Raw genomic sequence first — 21,908 nt, 5'->3', positions numbered from 1 at the left:
ATATTCTAATTTTTGTATAACGACACTGTAACAATGACACCTTAAAATAAAGTGCAACCAAAAAATATTAACAAATTTGAGCCGGGGAAGTTTCCGAAATTTGGTTGATTTCACATGACCTTCTGGACCACAGCTGTGATTTCTCCTGTTATTGGGAGTGTGTGTGAAGTGTGTGAAGGCCTCTTCCACATCTATGGGCCGTAGCGCAGCTGTGATGGGTCTGGTGTGAATCATTGACCTGCTGGAGTAGCGTAGCGTTTACTTTAGTAGGTTAGCGGTGCAGGTCATGTTTGCACAGTGCATTTCTATTAATAGTCGGCCCTCGGTTTTTAGCCGAAAAACTAAAAAGAACATCCTTGTGAGTAAGCGCGAATGCACATGTTTATCTGCGTCACAGGGTGAGAAATGAGTTTTAGTGGCTAAAGTGCTAATCTTTCCTTCTGTTAGACGGGGCATTCGGGCTTTAACAGCGTTTAATCAAATCTGACCCACATTCTGCAAGATGGGAATCCACTGCACTTCTTTTAAAATGCATTTTTATTAGTCCTCGCTTTTCTATAAATGTGCTGACGCTTGCAGATAATACTGTGCCGTGGCGCCGAATGGCTGTTATATTTATAATATATACTGTACTGAGGTATTTACAATGTACACAAATGATGAAAAGTCTTGGGTCAGACGGATTTAAACAAAAAAAGCATTAAATCGGTTAAAAGTGACAGGAAGGACATTAGTACCAGTTCTCTCTATTCATCACAGGTCCTAAAATATGTTTTCAACACGGATAATAATCCATAAATGATTTCTAAAGGATTGTGTGACACTGAAGACTGCAGTAATGATGCTGAAAATGTAGTTATTTTAACAAAAACGCTCTAAAATGTTTTGCTAAGTTGTGAAAACATCATTTCTGAATGTTCTCTTAAAGTTCACAATGTTTTTTCTCGTTTATACGAATCTCTAGGCAACATTCGATTGCAAACTTTTGAATGTTCTCTAACCCTAATCTAACAAGTAGTGCCATTTTAAACATTGTTAAAGCTACACTGTGTAACTCTTTTAGTTTATTCTTAGCTAAAAACACTTAGTTCTTTCAAAAATGTATGTGCTCATTAATGTATATTTACTTCGTTCAAGTAATAAAGTATTCTCGTGAGTGTATAATGTGCCATTGAAAATACATAAGGGTAAGCGGTCGCCATGTTGCCCCTCCATCTTGAAAGTACGTTAGCCAAAGAGGGACATACCCGTTAATTCACGTTTACGTTTGAGTTAAAACTCATGGACGAGGTCGAACTGGAAGCCATGTTAATATTGGACTACATTGGCCACCGTAGGAGTTAAACGAAATCGGAATTGAGAGGAACAGAAACTAATATTCACTGGATGGTCATATACCTTTTCACCACTAGATGGAGGTAAAAATCACACAGTGTAGCTTTAATGCTATTTTGTGTTGATGTTTATGATAACGACAAGCAAGTGACCAATCCTGAGCGGCGATGTCACTGCATGCATTACGGTTCGAATTACAGGCTGGAATAGTTTTGATTACTAAAATGCATTACAAATTTACAAATTTTTATTTAATTTTTTTTATTTAATCATTTTTGAGATTGTCAACTATATATTCAAATCCACCAAAAAAAAAAAAAAGTGTTCATAAACATCTGGGGAATTCACATGCCTCTCCATAGAGAGCTGTACATGCCATCTAGAGGTTACACCATGATTCTACGCATTTTTCTCTATACTGTAACCAGATGGTGATAATTTTCTTCAAAAATATATTTTTTTTCTGAAGACCTAGACTCTATATTAAACTAAAATACTGCATTAATATTTTTTTGAAAAAAATAATATATATATATATATATATATAAAAAAATATATATTTTTCCATGGCAAAAATAGACCGTAAATATTGCATAAATATTAATAAATTCAATCAAATTGTCTCAAAATACTAAATTACAAAGAATAAATATTATAGAACAAAAATAAATTGCATTGGTTTTACTGGGATTGAGGAAATTTAATTTTTAGGTGCCCGGTCACTTTTGACCGGGAAGATAACAAGTGTGACTCCGAAACGATAAACATGTAAGACAAAATATTTTTTTGTTAATGCTTTTTTTTTTTTTTTTTTGATGTTTATGATAACGACAAGCAAGTGACTAATCCTGAGCGGCGATGTCACTGCATGCATTACGGTTCGAATTACAGGCCGGAATAGTTTTGATTACTAAAATGCATTACAAATTCACAAATTTTTATTATTTTTTTTTTTTTTTACATTTTTTTAATAAAAATCGTTTTTGAGATTGTCAACTACATATTCAAATCCACCAAAAAAAAAAAAATCTGTTCATAAACATCTGGGGAATTCACATGCTTCACCATAGAGAGCTGGACACGCCATCTAGTGGCTACACCATGATTCTACGCATTTTTCTCTATATTGTAACCAGATGGTGCTAATTTTCTTCAAAAATATTTTTTTTTCTGAAGGCCTAGACTCTATATTAAACTAAAATACTGCATTAATACTTTTTTGAAAAAAATAATATATGTATATATAAAAAATATATATTTTTCCATGGCAAAAATAGACCATAAATATTGCATAAATATTATTAAATTCAATCAAATTGTCTCAAAATGCTAAATTACAAAGAATAAATATTATAGAACAAAAATAAATTGCATTGGTTTTACTGGGATGGAGGAAATTTAATTTTTAGGTGCCCGGTCACTTTTGACCGGGAAAATAACAAGTGTGAGCACCTGAGGGTTAATGCTTTTTTGTTGTTGTTGATGTTTATGATAGGGCTGTCAACTTTAGTCGTTTAGTCGACTAATCGGTCGATGCCGTCGTGGTCGACTGACATTCTTATTGGTCGACCAGTTGCATTTTTTTTTTTTTTTTTTTTTACCAATAGAAGGAATTTTTCAATGACTTACTCCTTGATATTTATTCATTTATAATCAGTTATTTATTACTGTATTCTAAATATAATTAGCCTATGTTTTGTCCCCAACTTTAAAATGCTTTAATTTAGGCTATTTTTGTAACTGCGCCACAGTTTAGCGCACACACATAATACACTCGGGAACCGCACCTGTGGCTGGCTGCGCTACTGCTCGCGCTCGGTAAGGGATGCTGTATTCATTCTGTTAGAACGCTGCTTGTTTTGGCTTTAGTCGACAAAATGTCCAGGAAATATAAATCTTTTGTCTGGCTGCATTTTAAAACAAAGACGACAAGACTGTGGAGGGAGGCGATCGCGTTGCCATTATGAGCGCGCAAGTCGCGCGCCTACATTTAAAATCGAACTTGAGCGCGCAAAAGACGTGAGCAGCCTTTTAACGGCTATATCATGCTGACTCAATAGATTGTGTTTTCTTAATGTTTTCGTTTTTATTTGTACACTTGACGCATTTGAAAATAGCCTAAATAATGCAACAAAACGAAAATAAACCTATACGCGGTACAGCCTATTATAGGATTGTTTTTAAGTTATTTGGGTTTTTTTGAGTGTTGTTTAAAACGCCTTGATCGTCAGGACTAAAGTTAACCCATAGCTTTGAAAGTAAAGAAGAATATAAAGCCTGTATAAACGAGAGTTTTTGTTGGGATCTTTCATTATGTGGCACAGTGGCAGATATTTTTTGCAGCGTGTGGTGTGGTCAGGTGCGCGATTGTGACTGTTACTATAGACCTAGGACAGAGCTGTTCACTTTTTGCAGTTAAAAAATCACTTAATTTTCAAAGAATTATATTATTATTATAGTTTTATTTATTTGTGATGTTTTTTCGTTGTTGTTTTATAAATGCTCAATGACAATTGTTTAAAAAATGTTTAATCAAAATATCACGTTTTTTTTTTTTTGTTTTTTTTTTAGTCGACTAATCGTCGAGCAGGACTCGACTTTGGTCGACTAAGGATTTCTTTGGTTGAATACAGCCCTAGTTTATGATAACGACTGGCAAGTGACCAATCCTGAGCGGCGATGTCACTGCATGCATTACGGTTCGAATTACAGGCCGGAATATTTTTGATTACTAAAATGCATTATTTATAAAAATGTATTTATTCCAGTGAAATAAAACTGTAGGAGTTGTTCACAGAAGTGGGAAAAGCGTCTTTTGAGAGAGTTCAGAGAAGTGAAATGTGACAACATGCCCCATAGGTGGAGCACATTGTAACATGACCATATGACAGATTAAAATGTTATCTGATCTAATAAAAAAATATATGCAAGACTCATTACAAGTAAAGTGAGATATTTCAAGCCTTTATTTGTTATAATTTTGATGATTATGACTTACAGCTTATGAAAACCCCAAATTAAAAATTAGAATATTGTGAAAAGATTTTCATATCTGTAATCAAGATTATAACAAATAAAGGCTTGAAATATCTCACTTTGAATATGAGTCTATATATTATATTAGTTTCACCTTTTAAGTTGAATTAGTGAACTTTTGCACCATATTCTCATTTTGTTTGGAAAGTTTTAATCCATGTGTTTTACAACTAGGCCCTCCGCGTGTCCGTCTGGTGTTGAGGTGCAGTGTGTCATCGGGCCATTAGAAGGCAGTGGTTTTGCGTTTGTCCTCCACACGTGAGTGTGTGACCGCGGGAACTGGGTCAGGAACAAAAGACCGGCTCGTCCTTCAATGATACGGAGAAACCTGGGGGAAAAAGACCGAGAAATGAAAGCATAATGGGATCGGGCCGGGGTTCCTGTCTATTACACGCTTGTTGTCGTTAACACATCACACGTATGGACACACACATCAATCCTGCTCACAAACCAATACTATAATTTGCCACCTTTGTGCGTAAGACAGAACGTAGGGAAGACGCAATCATTGACGCTGTCGTCTGATTGTGGGTTTTATTATAAATATGCCGAACATCAGTAGAAATATCAGCAAGACTCTCCAGGCATAACACTTGCAGATGGGATTCTCCCAATGAAATCCGTGAGTAAGATGTCAAATCTGAGTGTGTAACCGCTTTGGAAATTTGTGTTTAAGTCAACCGTAATGCACGTTTCTGGGTTTATTGTTGTGAATGATTCGTCAGTGCAAAAAAATTAAAAATGTAAAACTTCTGAAATGATTAATAGCTGATGTCTTCTAGACCAGATGGGTTGGATTGGGTGAAGTTGGCATGAAATGTGAACTGTGGTCGTCTTTTCTTCCCTGTTGTGACGTATATCTGAGTTAAAGGAGTAGTTCACTTTAAAAAACTTTTGCGGATAATTTACTCGCCCCCATGTCATCCAAGATGTCCTTGTCTTTCTTTCTTCAGTCGAAAAGAAATGAAGATTTTTGATGAAAACATTCCAGGATTTTCTCCATATAATGGACTTCAATGGGGACCAAATGGTTCAAGGTCCAAAAGACAGTTTCAGTGCAAACTGTTCAAACAAAGGGCTTTAAACGATTCCAGACGATGAATAAGGGTCTTATCTGACTCGAAAAAAGATTCGTTCATTTTGATGAACGAGTTCGAACAGGAGAGTCACGAACGCGCATCACAGAACAGAACAAGGCGAGCATTTGAGCTTATAAAACTTAAACTTTTTTATTTTTTTTTTAAATGAAATGAGCGATCATTTCGCTTGATAAGACCCTTATTCATCGTCTGGTGTCGTTTAAAGCCCTTTAAAGCCTCGTTTGGACCTTGAACCGTTTGGACCCCATTGAAGTCCATTATATGGAGAAAATCCTGGAATGTTTTCATCAAAAACCTTCATTTCTTTTCGACTGAAGAAAGAAAGTCATGGACATCTTGGATGACACGGGAGTGAGTAAATAACCAGCACTACTACTCCTTTAACAAGCAAAAGTAGGGCATGGCTTCATTTAGTCGAGGAAATGATTGGATAATTGGATCGTAATCATTTGCTAATTATAGGTACTCTTGATGTTACACTCTAAAAAATGCTGGTTTGTTTCAACCCAAATTTGGGTCAAATATAGACAAACACAACCATTTGGTAAAACATTTAAATAAAAAACTTAACCCAACGGTTGGGTTTTCTCCATATTTGACCCAAACTTGAGTTAAAACAACCCAGCATTTTTCAGAGTGTATATATTTAATACTATTATGCGCTATGATGTGCTGAAACACTTTTCCTGTGGCATGCTTTTTTAATGTTTTATAATAACTATTACACTCAAAAAAAGGCTGGGTTGTTTTAACCCAATTTGGGGTAAAATATGCCATTGGGTTACGTTTTTAAATTACATTTATAACCCAATGTTTAAGTTTGTCCATATTTGACCCAAAATTGGGTTAAAACAACCCAGCATTTTTCAGAATGTGTATATTTTCATCAAATAATGCATCTCTTTCAATTCAAAATATAAAGCAATTCAAAACACTATTTGCCAAGTGCAAAAGAAAGATTGAGAAACGCTGTCTCTGAAATGCATTTTATACTATTTGATTTATTTATTCGAAAACGAGGCAAGGATCGGCTACTGAATGATTTTTACCAATGTAATGTGACGGCACATCCGTATCTCATATTTTCCTAATGACTTGTACATATCACGCGGATGAATATGCATATGCAAATGAGATGCAGATGAGGATCTGTAGTAAAACAACATAGTAAGCTCATATATGGATATTTCGGGGCGCACAATCTTCCACTGACTGGGATTTATAAAGGGAATTTTTGCACAGTTTTATATGTATAAATATTAAAATTATATTTATTTATTTGGCTTTTGGGCCTCACATACACTTTTAGTAAGGATCCTATGCACAGTTTTATAAATGAGACAAGTTATAATTCAGTTATTGGTGTTAAACATGTTCAGCCGTATGGAGATGTGGAAACAAGCAATGCAATGCACATATCAAAATAATGAAATATGTGTGATAAAATGTATTGGCCTAATACTTTGTATGGAAAAAGAATTTTCTTTTCAAGATGTTTCCAACTCTAACTTTGAACCAATTCTACATATAACCTATTTGACCAGGATTTGTTTCTAGGTATGACTAAAAATGGGTTTTTGACTTACATTCATTGCTCTTAGTGTTAGTGATATGATCAAACCTCTAGCATTAACATGAAGTTCAGTGTGAGCTTCATCCTCCAGACCTGAATGATCCCTCTAATCACGTGTGTTCTCCACAGAGTCCCATCAGCAGGACGGGACTGGAGAAGTGGACCAGCCAGATTTATCCCGAGCCGGAGACGGCATCAGAGGAAGTGCACATGTTTGACTTGGATTGCTTTCTGTCGGACATCTCAGACACACTGTTCACCATGACCCAGAAACCCAGTCCCTGGATGGGAGAGCGCCAAAACAGTGAGTCCATGAAGTGATGCAGTGTTTCCCGTTGGATTTTGTGTTATGGATACGTAGTGTAAAATAGACATGTGCCGATATTCGGTAATGCGATAAATCGCGGTAATGAATATGCACGATATTGTTATCGCGGGCTCTTCAAAATACCGTGAAAAATAATAGATTCGAATTTAGACTTTTAGAGCACGCATTAGCTGCTTATTTTCCTTCAACCGCTCAAACACTGCGTGCTGCGCACAACACGCGCGCACTCTGATGTAAACAATCCCCACATGTAAGCACTGTGTGCATGCGACAATGCGCACTAGTCTAATGTAAACAATCCTCACATGGAGTAGAAGCATGGCGGAACGCTCCCGACGATTTATCCCCGCAGGGCTGCCAACTCTCAGACATTCCGCTTGAGACTCAAGATTGAGACTTTCAGACAGGACGCGGAATACGCGCGCGACGCGCAGGGGTGTTTTGTTGCTGCGTCGACCTGCACGACCACGCCGGTGTTAAAGTTCAAAATAGTTAAACTTTTTATTTGTAAAATGGCAAATCGCGTTGTATCTGAAGGGCAACGTTGAACCAAACGGCCAGCGTCGCGCATTCCGCATCCTGTCTGAAAGGCGCTTAACGCATTTCACACTTTTCCCACGCTCTCCCACAGAGAAAAATCACAGAGCAAAGAGGACACGGACACCAACAGACTAGACAGAGCAGGTTACTTTTGATATGAAAGTTGTTATTGATAAATCGAAGTTGATAAATCAGCTCTTAGGTTCTGATCACAGATCGTTGCTCCTCAGTTCAAGTAAACCGATCATCATATTACTTTCGTTTTTATTTAAAGATACAGTACAACTTACCGAAAGGTATATTTACTTGTACATAATAACGATCAATCAGTGTTTTCAAACACGGAAAAAGGTCAGTAACACTGCAGGAGAACAGTTGTGTCACAAAACGTTACATTTACCTCAGGAAAGCAATTTAATGACCAGCACATTAGCTGACTAGAAAAAAAATAGCAAGGAGTATTTTGCTAAATATTATATTTCATTTCTCTCTGTATGTTTACAGCATTATGTGAGTTTTTTTTTCTTTCTTGAGAAACATTAACAGACTGGGGCATACCTAATATTTATCCAAATGAGTCAATATTGAATTAATTAAGAATTAAGAATTAAGAAATCAAATCCAATCATTTAATTGAATAATACAAACAGTAACCTACCAGTCATTGTAGCATGTGTCACTAAACTTTAAACAATTTGGTTTAGTTACCATATGTTTTGAAAATCACAATTACACATTTTTTAGAGACCCACAATGCATCTGTTTTTCTTGAGCATTAAAATATAATTTCATTAAAATATCGTGATAATACCGTATACCGTGATAAAAGCTCAATCAATTAACCGCAGCATGAAAATTTGATACCGGCACATCCCTAGTGTAAAATAAGGTCAATACGTTGGTTTTCCTAGCGCGAAACAAATGTTTAAGTAATATTTCATTTATTTTGCTACATTTTCAGTTACACTTTGTTGTCATGTGACACTTTAGAATTCTTTTTTCTTTTCAAATTGGATAAGGCGTGATCTTATTGCTTGAAAAACAACATTTTTTAAAATTGTATCATTTGAAAAACGAAAGAAAGCAAATCATTCTAAATATTTTTTTTTTAAATAATTTGATTTCTTTCATTTTTCAAATTGGAAAAGGCATGTTCTTATTGCTGTTTGGCCAATAAAAAAAGAGTTTCTCTCTCAGTTAAAAAGCAACAATATATGCTTAATAATAATAACTCAACCGTAGATATTTATATGCAATAAAAAAAAGGATAGACATGGTTTGCAAAAAAAAAAAAACCTGAGATGCTGTGATGCGATTGGTCAGCTGGTTAGTCCAGTCATCCAATCACAGTCTCTGCTGAAGCAAAGTCTCATGAGGGTTTTGTTGCTCACTTTTTGTTGAAGAATTGAAATGACATGCAATTAAATGAAATTATGACCATATTGTTTGTTATTATATGAACTATTTTTTTAAGCGCTTTTATGCGAGATCAGCTTTGTATGGAAGCTTGTTTCCGACACAGAATTGAAAATAAAAAAGGTAATTGTGACTTTTTATCTGAGAATTGCATCTGAGAGTTTACAGACAGAATTGCGTGATATAAACTCGCAATTTTGAGAAATAAACTACAAAGTAATTGCATGTTAATGTCTCGCAATTCTGACTTTATAACACACAATCGGGAGATTTTAAGTCCGAATTGCATGATATAAAGTTGCAATTACGTGTTAATCAGAATTGTGAGATTTAAATATGCAATTGAGGAAAAAGTCTTTGTTCCCTTTGAATCGGACTTTACAACACGCAACGGCGAGCAACTTTATCATGCAATTCTGATTTTATATCTTGCATTTGTGAGAAATAAAGTTAGAATTTTGAGATGTAAACTTGCATTTGTGAGATAAAAAGTTAAAAGATAAAAAGCAATTATCATTTTTAAATGTTTTATTCTGAGGTGGAAACAAACTTCCATAGCTTTGTGGATCTCAGCAACATTGACATTTCAAACAGATCCTTTGACTGAACAAATTCATTTAGTTCTTCACTGCATCTTAGTGTTGTTAAGCTTTTTAATCGAAAGGCTAATTTAACAATGCATCTTTCAGTGGTAGATCATCTTTGCTAATCTTAAATTAAAGTGTTTTAATTTAGGATTTTATAAATGAGAGCTTTTAGCGATGGAGAATTTAGTCACATGAGTTTATAAAATGCATTCAGGAAGGACGCCACACCCTAAAACAAGGAACCTTATAATAATCAATGCACAAACTCCTTCAAACACACACACACACACACACTTACAGTTTCTCTCCTGTGGTCTCAGTTTACACCAGTAACGCAGACATGATCCAGCCTGGGTTGACTCCACTGCAGCCCAGCTTGGATGACCTGATGGATATACCAGGTAAGTTTAATGAACATCAGTGATCAGTCTTTATTACTCTAATAAGAAATATAATAGGAATTAAATATAGGGATTAATATCATTTTAAAAAAATATATAATTTTTCAGTATATTAATTAATATTCATGAACAATATGCTTTTTAATATTAATGTAATTACTATATATTGAATAGAATATACAATTAAATACTATGCATAATATAATAGTTATTTTATACATTTTTTTCATTATAATTTTTTTTGCTTAATATTCATACAAATAAATAAAAAAAAATCATTGTTTCATATTAATATATTCATTAATATTTATGAACAAATGATTTTATCGGTTAATAAATAATAAATATAATTAAATATGAACTGAATACATTAACATTAATATAATTTTAATTTAATTACATTAATATAATTAAATATATATCATAATATAGTAATGTCATATCATATATCATATATTCTTATTCATAAAGATATATAAATAATATAATAAAATAACTCGATTAAAGAAAATTCAATCATCGTTCATTGATTGATATTTATGAACAATACGTTTTATCTGTAATTCGATTGCTAATACGAAATTCAAACTGAATATAGTGACTCATATTGAATATATCATATATTATTTTAAATTATTTTTAGTGATTAATATGAACATGTATAATAAATAAAGGGACTTGGTAATGAAAAAATATTTTAATGCTTTTGCGTTTCCTCCAAGAACGTTTGTGTATGTGTAGGCTTTGCTAGCGAACGCGATGTTTCTTGGGGAAAAACAAAATATTTGCACTAGACAATAATTGTAAAAAGACGACATTAAAAAAATCCTCCTATCTCATATTTTTTCCTATATTTTTAAAAAAAATTTGTGGTTGCACTTTATTTTAAAGTGTCATTGTTAAAGTGTGATTATATATTTAAGTTCTGAGTGATATTAATTAACTACACGTACTTACTATAGGGTTAGTGCAGGATTAGGCTTTAGTTGAGGGTGAGTTGCATGTAAAATGCATATTTTACAGTTATTGCTATGGTAAGTACGTGTAACATGTAAAATAAAGTGTTACCGAATTTGTATTAATTACAAATGCAAAAGAAATAGGTGGCAAATTTACTGTTTACTTGTAGATACTTTGTTTCCAAGTAGCGTTGATGACTACTATTGGATAACTTCCTCATTGCCGGGGTCGTGTAGAGGTGAAAGAGTGGAAGTAGCATGTGATCAGAAGAGTTTACTTTAGCACAACATTCACTCAATCATGTACCAATGTATCTTCTGTTAGTGTAAATAATAATAATATACCATAGGGCTGAGCAATATGGACATAATACAAGATTTTTTGGATTTAAATTGCAATTTTGGCAAATATATTTACTTTTAATGCAGTGTTTCAGGACGAAATTAAAATCAGCCTCATTTTGATTGAACATCTTTTGCACACTGACAAGCTTTTTCTTTTTTTGGCAGTGAGTTAAGACTAATCAGTCTTACATTTTGGTAAAAAATTAGACCAATCTACATACTAAAAAAATAAAAAATAATTCCCCCTGTGGTGCAAATCCAGTTTTTATCTGTGTGTGTATGTGGTGTTTTTAATCTGCTTTAAGACACACCATGTGTAAGTTGATAAGTGGACAGCATTGCTGAGTATTTTCCAGTATTGAACCAAAGACAGTTTCAAAAACACGCTTTGAAATCGCTGGTGTTTCTGACGTCACAAATGACCTCGTAATCAACGTGCGATCGTCAACCAGTGGAGATCTGAGTGAGGGAGTGTAGGCGGGGCTCATTTGTATATTCATAGAACCGTGTATACTAAATGAGGCAACGGTGTCGAGTTACATTCAAGATATTTTCCATATAAAGGGAGCATTGAATCATTGATTAAAAAAAATGCCGATTCATTAAGGAACGTAACACCACCGTGTGTGTGTTTGTGTGTGTGTGTGTGTGATATGATATGATTTTAACACAGACCCACAACCCTAATAGCAGATATCTGGATGTTTTTTTGGATCAAGGCCTCTGTAATGGACATCAGCAGTGTGTGTGTGTGTGTGTGTGTGTCAGGGTTTCCGTTGTACGGTAATTACCGGACATTGGCCGGGAAAAAAAGGAAATATCCGACAAAATTAAATCTCTCCGGTCAAATTGTCCGATTAAAATTGCCTAATAATCCCGCCCCCTAACACAATCTGAATCAGAGAATAAGCGTAAAATGTATAAAGCAAAAATACACGACCTTTGGCTATGTTATAAAGCAACAGGCTCTACCGTTTGAATGAAATTAACCCTTATGCTGCATTAGGGACATTTTTGGTCTTTTGCAGTTTAATTTCTTTGACCATTTTGGCTGTTTTAATGCAAATGGTATGAAATTTGGCAAAATTGTGACTTTTTGGATACATGTAAAAAATGTGATCCCATTTTGCAAAATATGTATAACACACACACTGTGTAGATCAAATAGTAACACTCAGCACCATAAATGGCCCATTGAAACCCATTAAAACGTTGTTTAAATCTGAGGCTGTCAGTAATACATGAAACATGATTTTTGCACAAACATCCTTTCATTTTGAAGCAAAAGCATTATATTTGCATTATATAGTGTATTCCACCAGATGACGTCACTACATATTTATTCCCTATGGGTGCAAATGCACCTTATTTTAGGCAATAGGCAATGTTTAATAGGTGGCCATTTTTGGTCTCTAACGCGCCAAGTGGGATTTTTTGCAAAGTGGGACTGTGATAATCCAAATCTAAAGTTTTCTCTTTGCATTTAGTTTATTGAAAATAATTGAATTTTTGTGTTTTTTCCTCTTATACAAATCGATGGTTTCGCAAACAAAACTGGTAATTAAAGGGTTAAAATCCTGAAATTGAATACATTTTTGGTAGTTATGATGAGGACTGATGCTGGTTAAAAGATTTAACTTGGTAAAAGTGGAAAATAATAATAATATATAATATTTTAGGCAATGTTTAATATGTGGCCATTTTTGGTCCTTAATGCACTCAACGGTGTTAAAAATCTAATGCAGCACAAGGGTTAAAGACGGCACACATAGGCTACAAGGATGTCAAAGTGACCAATTCAAGCGACCGCTATTCAAGCTTTCAAAAAAGCCAGGGAACGCTATGTTCAACATCTGATAGATGCCTTGCAACATCGGCTCCCCGAGGATTGCATGGATCTACTTCGCTGCTGTTACACGTCTGCAGTATTATTGTTCTTGAGTTTCATCAATGATGCTTTTCTAAACGTATAATATTATCAATGCAGATTGTTTGTGGTAAGATTAGACCGTAGTCATTTATCTTGTCGGTGTGCTTGTTTTAACAAGAGAAATAGTCGACTTTCACTAATAACACAAAACGGTTAACTCGCATACCAATACATCCATATGATGAAGAGGTTGTTCTGCAGGTTCGTCGTCGTCTTTATCGACTCGCTCGCTCTGGCTGGAATACGTAAGGCTTGATGGACAAGTCTTCTGTTGTTGATATTTTGTTAACGAGTGACTAAAAATGTTCTTTGAAGGTATCGTATATAATCGGATATCTCTAATCAAACTACAATAATGGCCGAACGTGGGGAGTTGAACCGACCGTGACCTGGAGAGCGGGCGGGGTGTGACGCATCTCCTTTTTATGTAAAGGGGCCGCTTCGAAACGGGTCGCTCACAGACGCACATCAGAAAAAGGGCTTGTGGAGCTATAATAATGAGGAATTCAGACCCAAGCATTGCAGTTATGCTTTATATAGACCACAACGGTATGATTTAGATGTAAATATGAATGATTTAAAAGCATGATATGTACCCTTTAAGTTACATAGCCTGCCTTCAGTTTTCCTCAACTTGACTAATTAAGAGGCGATATTTGACCGGTATATCATCAAAATGTCCGTTAAACTAAACCAAAGTGACCGGCGCCATTTTTTTCTAGCGGAAACTCTGGTGTGTGTGTGTGTGTGTGTGTGTGTGATATGATATTAACACAGACCCACAACCCTAATAGCAGATATCTGGATGTTTTTTGGATCAAGGCCTCTGTAATGGACATCAGCAGTGTGTGTGTGTGTGTGTGACAGAAAGAGAGACTATTATGTTCCTGGCAGTGTCTGCTGTGGTCAGCTGGCAGGACTGAGTGTGTGTGTGTGTGTGTGTGTGTGTGTGTGTGTGTGTGTGATATTATATTGCAGACGCACAACCCTACTAGCAGGTATCTGGATGTTTTCTGGATCAAGGCCTCTGTAATAGACTTCAGCAGTGTGTGTGTGTGTGTGTGTGTGTGTGTGTGTGTGACTGTCATGTTCCTGCTATGGTCAGCTGGCAGGACTCAGTCACGAGGACGTGCTGTCGGTCCGTCTCACTCATTGTGGCACTGCCAGGTTTCTCACTGATGTCAACACTGGATGTGAGTGAGCGTCATGTGACCCGGTTGTTAAACGCCCGAATGAAGCCCACATCATCATCCGAGGTGGAAAATGCCTTTATAGCGGGTATCATGATTGGTTTGGCAGGACTAGGGCAATAGTTTAGATACTGCGAGAGACTAAAGCATGATGTTGCATGGACTCTTGCTTGTAGTGGAGATGGAGTAGAAGCTGTGTCTCTTCATTAGAAGTGGATATTTCTGAAGAAAATGTGAGTCATGTTTGTGATTTGGAGTGTTTTAGCTCATTAGCCGTAAGTATATGCAAAGCAAAGGTAGTAGTGATGCTTGATTTGTCGGATTTATTTTTAAAAGTAGCAAGATATTAAATGTCGTAATCACTCGTTAACAAACAATCAATGAGCTCATTGTTTCTGCATTAAATTTTGATACGTTTTTTGCTAACTGTGACTTGTGTACATTTCTGAAATACATAACTTCGGCATTTACCTCTCTGATCACTGTAAAGATCACTGTATTAATTATATTTTATTAACATGGATATAAGCATACATAAGTATACATTTGAACATTAAAATATATTTAAAAAAAATTATATTATTTTTTTTTAATAATTAAATAAAAATATATATTAAGAATTAAATTAAATTATTATAAAAATATTATATCTAATATTTATTTATTTAAACATTTTGCGAGTGGAATTTGTATCATGCTTTAGACTATTAACCTCATGAGATTTCACATAAATTCAATACATTTCCCCAAATTTACAAGATAAACTAAATTCAGATAATTTTGTAATTTTTTTTTGCCTCCTATTTCAGCTAAAATATATATGCATAATATAATAATTATTATATTGTATTATATTAATTATATTATACTAACGTGATTAAAAGCATAGTAAACATTTGATTTCATACATAGTATTCAAAAAAATACAATTATAAATTAAATAAAAATAGAAATAAATAAGTTTATTATAATGTGGTCTCATGTATTTAATGTAAAGCTGCTTTGAAACGATGTGTGTTGTGAATAAATGAGAATTGAATGGAAGAATCCTAAACTGTCCGGATGAAGCGTGTTCTCATTGCTTTGTAGATATCTTCATGAGTTTGCGCGGGCCAGCGCCGGAGCACGTGGGGTACTCAGATTGCAGCTTCTTCGAGAGTGCGTCCAGCGGGGCGTTTCTGTCCACTCCTTCCTCTGCCATCACCAGTCAGATGATACACACCGGACCCCTGCTCACACAGGTGCGCACCGATGCACTTGTCAACAACATATATATATATATATATATACTGTATGTCTGTGTACAGGTGAAACTCGAAAAATTAGAATATGGTGCAAAAGTTCATTTCATTTCAGTAATTGACCAGAGTAAACCTTTTAAGTTTGGAAATGTTCGCTGTAAACCATAATCATCAAAATTATAACTAATAAAGGCTTGAAATATCTCACTTTGCATGTAATGAGTCTATATAATATATTATATATATATTACCGTTTCACCTTTTAAGTTGAATTACTGAAATTGCACGATATTGTAATTTTCAAGTTTCACTTTTTTTAATATCTTAAAATATTTAAATGTTATGTATTTTATTTTTTAGATTTTAATATTGAAATGTGTACCACTCGTTTAACCATGCTAATTATTATATTGTATTATATTAATTATATTTTATTAACATGGATATAAGCATAGTATACATTTTAACATTGAAATATATTAAAAGTGTATATATATATATATATATATTTAATTAATAATATTTAATTAATAATTAAATAAAAAATTATATTAAGAATTAAATGAAATTATTACAACAATATATTTAATATTTATTTATTTAAACATTTTGCTGTTGAAATGTGTGCCATGCTTTAGACTTTAAATCTCATGAGATTTCACATAAATTCAATACATTTCCCAAAATTTATAAGACAAACTAAATTCAAATAATTTCAATTTGTAATTTTTTGCCTCCTATCTCAGCTGAAAAAAAAAAAAAAATATATATATATATATATATATATATATATATATGAAGAGTTCAGATGCAAAAGCCTCTAAGTGCCATTTGAAATTTTCTTCTAGAATGATCATTTTTATCAAGCTTGTATATTTAAGTTCAGTAATTTCACTTAAATGGCAATGATAATTACCTATTAATTGTTATTTAAGTGAAATTACTGAACTTAAATATACAAGTTTGATAAAAATCATCATTAAAGAAGAAAATTTCAAATGGCATTTAGAGGCTTTTGCATCTGAACTCTTCATATATATATATAATATCTTGTTATATATAGTGTCTAAAAACAATATCTTGTTTTTAATATCTTACATTTTTTAATTTTATTTATTTTATTTTCAAGATTTTAATGTTGAAATGTGTACCACTCCACCATGCTAATTATTATATTGTATTATATTAATTATATCATACTCGCGTGTTTAAAAGCATAGTATACATTTCATACATAGTATACAAAAAACTAAAATAATAAATTAAATAAAAATAGAAATAAATAAGTATATTATATTTCATATGAATGTAAGTATTTATTCATTAATTTTAGGGCTTTGCAAAGATTAATTGTGATTAATCGCATCCAAAATAAAAGTTTGTTTTCATTAATAAATTTGTGTGTGCTGTGTATAATTATTTTGTATATATAAATACACACACATATAAATATGATTAATATATTTATATATATTTATATGTATATGCAGTATTTACGTGCAAATAATTCTTAAATATATACATGCATGTGTGTGTATTTATATATACAAAATAATTATACACACTACACACACATATATTGTGTTTGTGTAAACACAAACTTTTATTTTGGATGCGATTAATCGCAATTAATCTTTGCACAGCCCTAATTAATTTTGTCTATTGAAACAAAACTGTGAATTTTTAAAATCGAATCCAAATTTATAAGGCACAAACTTTTGTCAAATAATGTAACTTTAGTTTGTTTTCATGTGTAGCCTCCTCTCTCCGCTGAAAACTCATCCCAGCCGTCCTCATCTGGAAACCTTTCTGGACCCAGTTATCCTCGCCAGACCCCGAACATGACCTTCAACCTCAGTCCTGAACCCTCAGATCCCAAGTTCAAAGGTCACACAGGAGAATACATCGGTGACTTCCATCCCTCTCTGAACCTCTCGTCCGGCATGACCCCGTACACTCAGCAGACGACGTTCAACACTGAGATGGCTTACCCGGCAACCTGTCTCCGACACAGATATGCATCCAGCCAATCAGAGACCACGTCCACGGTTATCACACACACCGGCTCGGCCATGAGCGCGATCCCATCGGAAGCCCAGCATGGACACGGATACTCCGGTGTTGCTGAGATGTTTCCGTCTCCCACCTGCATGTCTTTGAGTTACGAGCCCGTAAGCGTGTCTCAGCCGCCGGGCGCTCTCTCTCACTGCTTCTCTGTGCCACAACAAGTGGGCGTGGCTTCTGGCAGGGGGAAGCACAAGCACAAGACTGGAGGAGCCCCATTGGTCGCCATGGCCATGACCTCATCTGTAGCCCCGCCCACTCAGACGAGCTGCCTGGCCAATCTGCTCTCTTCCAGATCTCATGAGCGTATGTACATTTGTTTTCGACTTGGCATTATTCAATTTGTTTTTAGTGAGCATTTTAACGTTTAAAACAATTGAAGCTTAAATGAACTAAAACGGAAACTCTCTGTTAATCAAATTAAAGCTGAAAAAAAGGATTTTTAATGTTTTTAAAAGAAGTCTCTTGTGTTCACCAAGGCTGCATTTATTTGATAAAAAAAACTAATATTTGTTATTTATTCCTGATTTTTCAGCATCATTACTCCAGTCTTCAGTGTCACATGATCCTTCAGAAATCACTCTAATATGAGGATCTGGTGCTCAATAAACATTTACTATAATTTTCAATGTTGAAAACAGTTGTGTACAATTTTTTCAGGATTCTTTGATGAATGGAAAGTTCAAACAGTAAGAATTTGTTCATTTTTTTCATTGGGAAATAAAATAAATGAATACTTTTATTCATTGAGGATGCATTAAAGTTGCAGTAAAGACATTTATAATGTTACAAAATATTATATTTCAAATAAATTCTGTTCTTTTGAACTTTCTCCTCATCAAAGAATCCTGAAAAGACACTGCATCACAGTTCCCACAAAAATACGAAGCAGCAAAACTGTTTTCAACATTGATAATAATCATCAGAGTGATTTCTGAAGGATCATGTGACACTGAAGACTGGAGTAATGATGCTGAAAATTATATTTTAAGATATTGAAACAGAAAAGCATTATATTAAATTGTGATGATATTTAACAGTATATTAAATACTTCTTTATAAAGAGACTTCTTTATAAAAACATAAAAAATCTGACCGATCCCAAACTTTTGAACGGCAGTGTATATGTACTATAATAAAAAACTTTATATCTCTAGGAAAAACATCATTGAGTTTTGATGCTCCTTCAACGGGATTAAAAGGCCACAGACCAACATCACCCATCTCTCCGGTAAGATCCTCTGATTGCTCAATAAAACCTTTACAGCACACGGTAAAACAAGTGAAATAATACAACCACACTGACTGAAGGGCTGTCACTTTTGTGACAAATCCAGTTCGGTTTTTGAGACATAAGTGTTCATTGAATCGATTTTTCTTGTCTAAAGACGTTTCCACTTTCAACACAAAATACAGGCGAATCCACGGACACCTAACAGGCATTAGGACGAGCGTAAAGAGGCGCTTGAGATGCACAAGTCAGCAATATTCCTGATGATTTACTGGCGTGAATTTTCGTCGCTTTGCTGGGGAAATTAGTGTAAGCCAAATCTGCGCGGATTTAGTGCAAATACGCACCACGTGAGTCCTCATGATTTATTAAATGCAGCGTATTGCAGAATCTGCGCATTTCTGGCTTACTTGAACACACACACACGTCACTACACAACACATAACGCCTTGCTTGTTCACTTGCATTGAAGTAAAAGCGAATATTAAAAAGCATTTGGTTCACAGAAAAGACACTGTTATTTTTCCTACATCCTTTATGTTCTGTCCTGTATTGATCTTTCCACCTAAAACACACTTTTGGTTAAAAAAAAAAGCTGTTAAAATCGATTTTCGCTTTCAATACTTGTGTCGGTTGGTCCAATGAATTGTGCAATCGATTTTCAGATATAAAGTGACAGTCCTAACCACACTGACAGACATTTAGACAAGTGACACTGTAGAAATTAGCTTTAATTATAATTAACTTTGATTTCACAATATTACTGTATATTAATGTTTTTAAAATATTACAATATTGGCCCTTTTTTTACTTGTAACTTATAACTTTTTCTGAAAACTTAAAGGAGTAGTTCGTTAACTTTAAAAAAAAAAACTTTTGCTGATAATTTCATTCATTCCAGGATTTTCTCCATATAATGGACTTCAATGGGGTCCAAACGGTTCAAGGTCCAAAAGACACTTTCAGTGCCGCTTAAAAAGTGCATTCGTGACTCTCCTGTTAGAACTCGTTCATTAAAATGAACGAATCTTTTCCCGAGTCAACTCGTTCATTTCGTTCATTGAATGAACCAAATGACGCGAAAAAAGATTTGTTCATTTCGAACCGGAGAGTCACGAATGCGCATCACAGAACAGAGCAAGGCGAGCATTTGAGCTTATAAAACGTAAACTTTGTTATTTATTTATTAAATGAGTGCTTGTTTCGCTTGATAAGACCCTTATTCATCGTCTGGAGTCGTTTAAAGCCCTTTGAAGCTGCACTGAAACTGTCTTTTGGACCTTGAACCGTTTGGACCCCATTGAAGTCCATTATATGGAGAAAAATCCTGGAATGTTTTCATCAAAAACCTTCATTTCTTTTCGACTGAAGAAAGACAGACATGGACATCTTGGATGACATGGGGGCGAGTAAATTATCAGCAAAAGTTTTTTTAAAAGTGAACTCCTTTAAGTACACTAAAATACTTTCTTTTGAATATTGAACATGCAAAGTACACAACATATATAATGAATAACCAAAAACATGATGTCATCCTGATAACGCTTCATAGCTATTTTTCCTTCCATAACAGCCAAAAAGCAGCAGTCGTGGAGGATCACAGATTTCCCACAATGCCCCCTGGTCCTCTCCTGCCATCGCTCCTCTGTCACCGTTACACATGTCAGGCCACAGCGGCTCCTCGCAGGGAAACATCATTTCATCTCTGCTCGCGCAACAAACGCCACTTCTTCTCATCCCCAAAACAGAAAAACTCTCCCCGGTTCAAATGCACGCAAGTGACAGGACCAGTTTAACAGGTGTGTTGGTTTGTGTGGTTTTAATGCATCTCGTCACACAGTATATTTACAACCATATGATATCACAGATAATATCTCAAGCATTGTGTTTTATTTCAAAAGTAATGTATGGAAGTTTGTGGAATGACATGAGAAATCAAATTTGCCTTTATCTTTTGACATATAAGAGGTCTTTGTACCTTTAAAACATCCTGCAAGTTTCATCATCATTACCGTCCTCCTTATTATAAACAAAGCATTTATGTAATCAAGCCTAATTTTGATATTGCGGAATCTGTGACGTCACACAGGCAAATAAATTTGCATATCCCCGCCTCCAGGGCAAGATATCGGCGAATAGTTATACGTCAATACACCATAGGCCACGCCCACTTCTGTTTAGTCGCTTAACGGTTGGCATTTGCCTTCACTAGATGTGTGTCGCATCAAAAGCATTAAAATGATTGATGCTGTCTACACTAGTCGCATTTCCATTACCAATTTGCGCAAAACGTTTGCGATATTTTCTAAATGTCAATAAAAAAAAACTTATTACAAAGTGACAGCGTTTCCATTCATATTATTATCACAGATAATATCTCAAGCATTGTGTTTATTTCAAAAGTAATGTATGGAAGTTTGTGGAATGACATGAGAAATCAAATTTGCCTTTATCTTTTGACATATAAGAGGTCTTTGTACCTTTAAAACATCCTGCAAGTTTCATCATCATTACCGTCCTCCTTATTATAAAAAAGCATTTATGTAATCAAGCCTAATTTTGATTTTGCGGAATCTGTGACGTCACACAGGCAAATAAATTTGCATATCCCCGCCTCCAGGGCAAGATATCG

At 34.5% G+C, this 21,908-nt stretch overlaps 1 protein-coding gene across 1 annotated transcript in view; it reads left to right on the top strand.

Moving 5' to 3' along the window:
• mlxipl (MLX interacting protein like) overlaps positions 1-21,908 on the top strand; it is a 41,279-nt gene that overhangs the window by 10,347 nt on the left and 9,024 nt on the right. Inside the window, exons 6-11 of the mRNA XM_039661538.2 lie at positions 7,174-7,348; positions 10,236-10,316; positions 15,830-15,981; positions 17,739-18,351; positions 19,203-19,276; positions 20,850-21,075. Coding sequence (XP_039517472.2) covers positions 7,174-7,348; positions 10,236-10,316; positions 15,830-15,981; positions 17,739-18,351; positions 19,203-19,276; positions 20,850-21,075 — 1,321 coding nt within the window. The remainder of the gene's footprint in view (positions 1-7,173; positions 7,349-10,235; positions 10,317-15,829; positions 15,982-17,738; positions 18,352-19,202; positions 19,277-20,849; positions 21,076-21,908) is intronic.

Source organism: Pimephales promelas, chromosome 4 (assembly GCF_988280905.1).
Source record: "Pimephales promelas chromosome 4, fPimPro1.hap1.1, whole genome shotgun sequence".
NCBI lineage: Eukaryota > Metazoa > Chordata > Actinopteri > Cypriniformes > Leuciscidae > Pimephales > Pimephales promelas.
The sequence above is the reverse complement of the archived record's forward strand: the minus strand, read 5'-3'. Positions and strand labels throughout refer to the sequence as shown.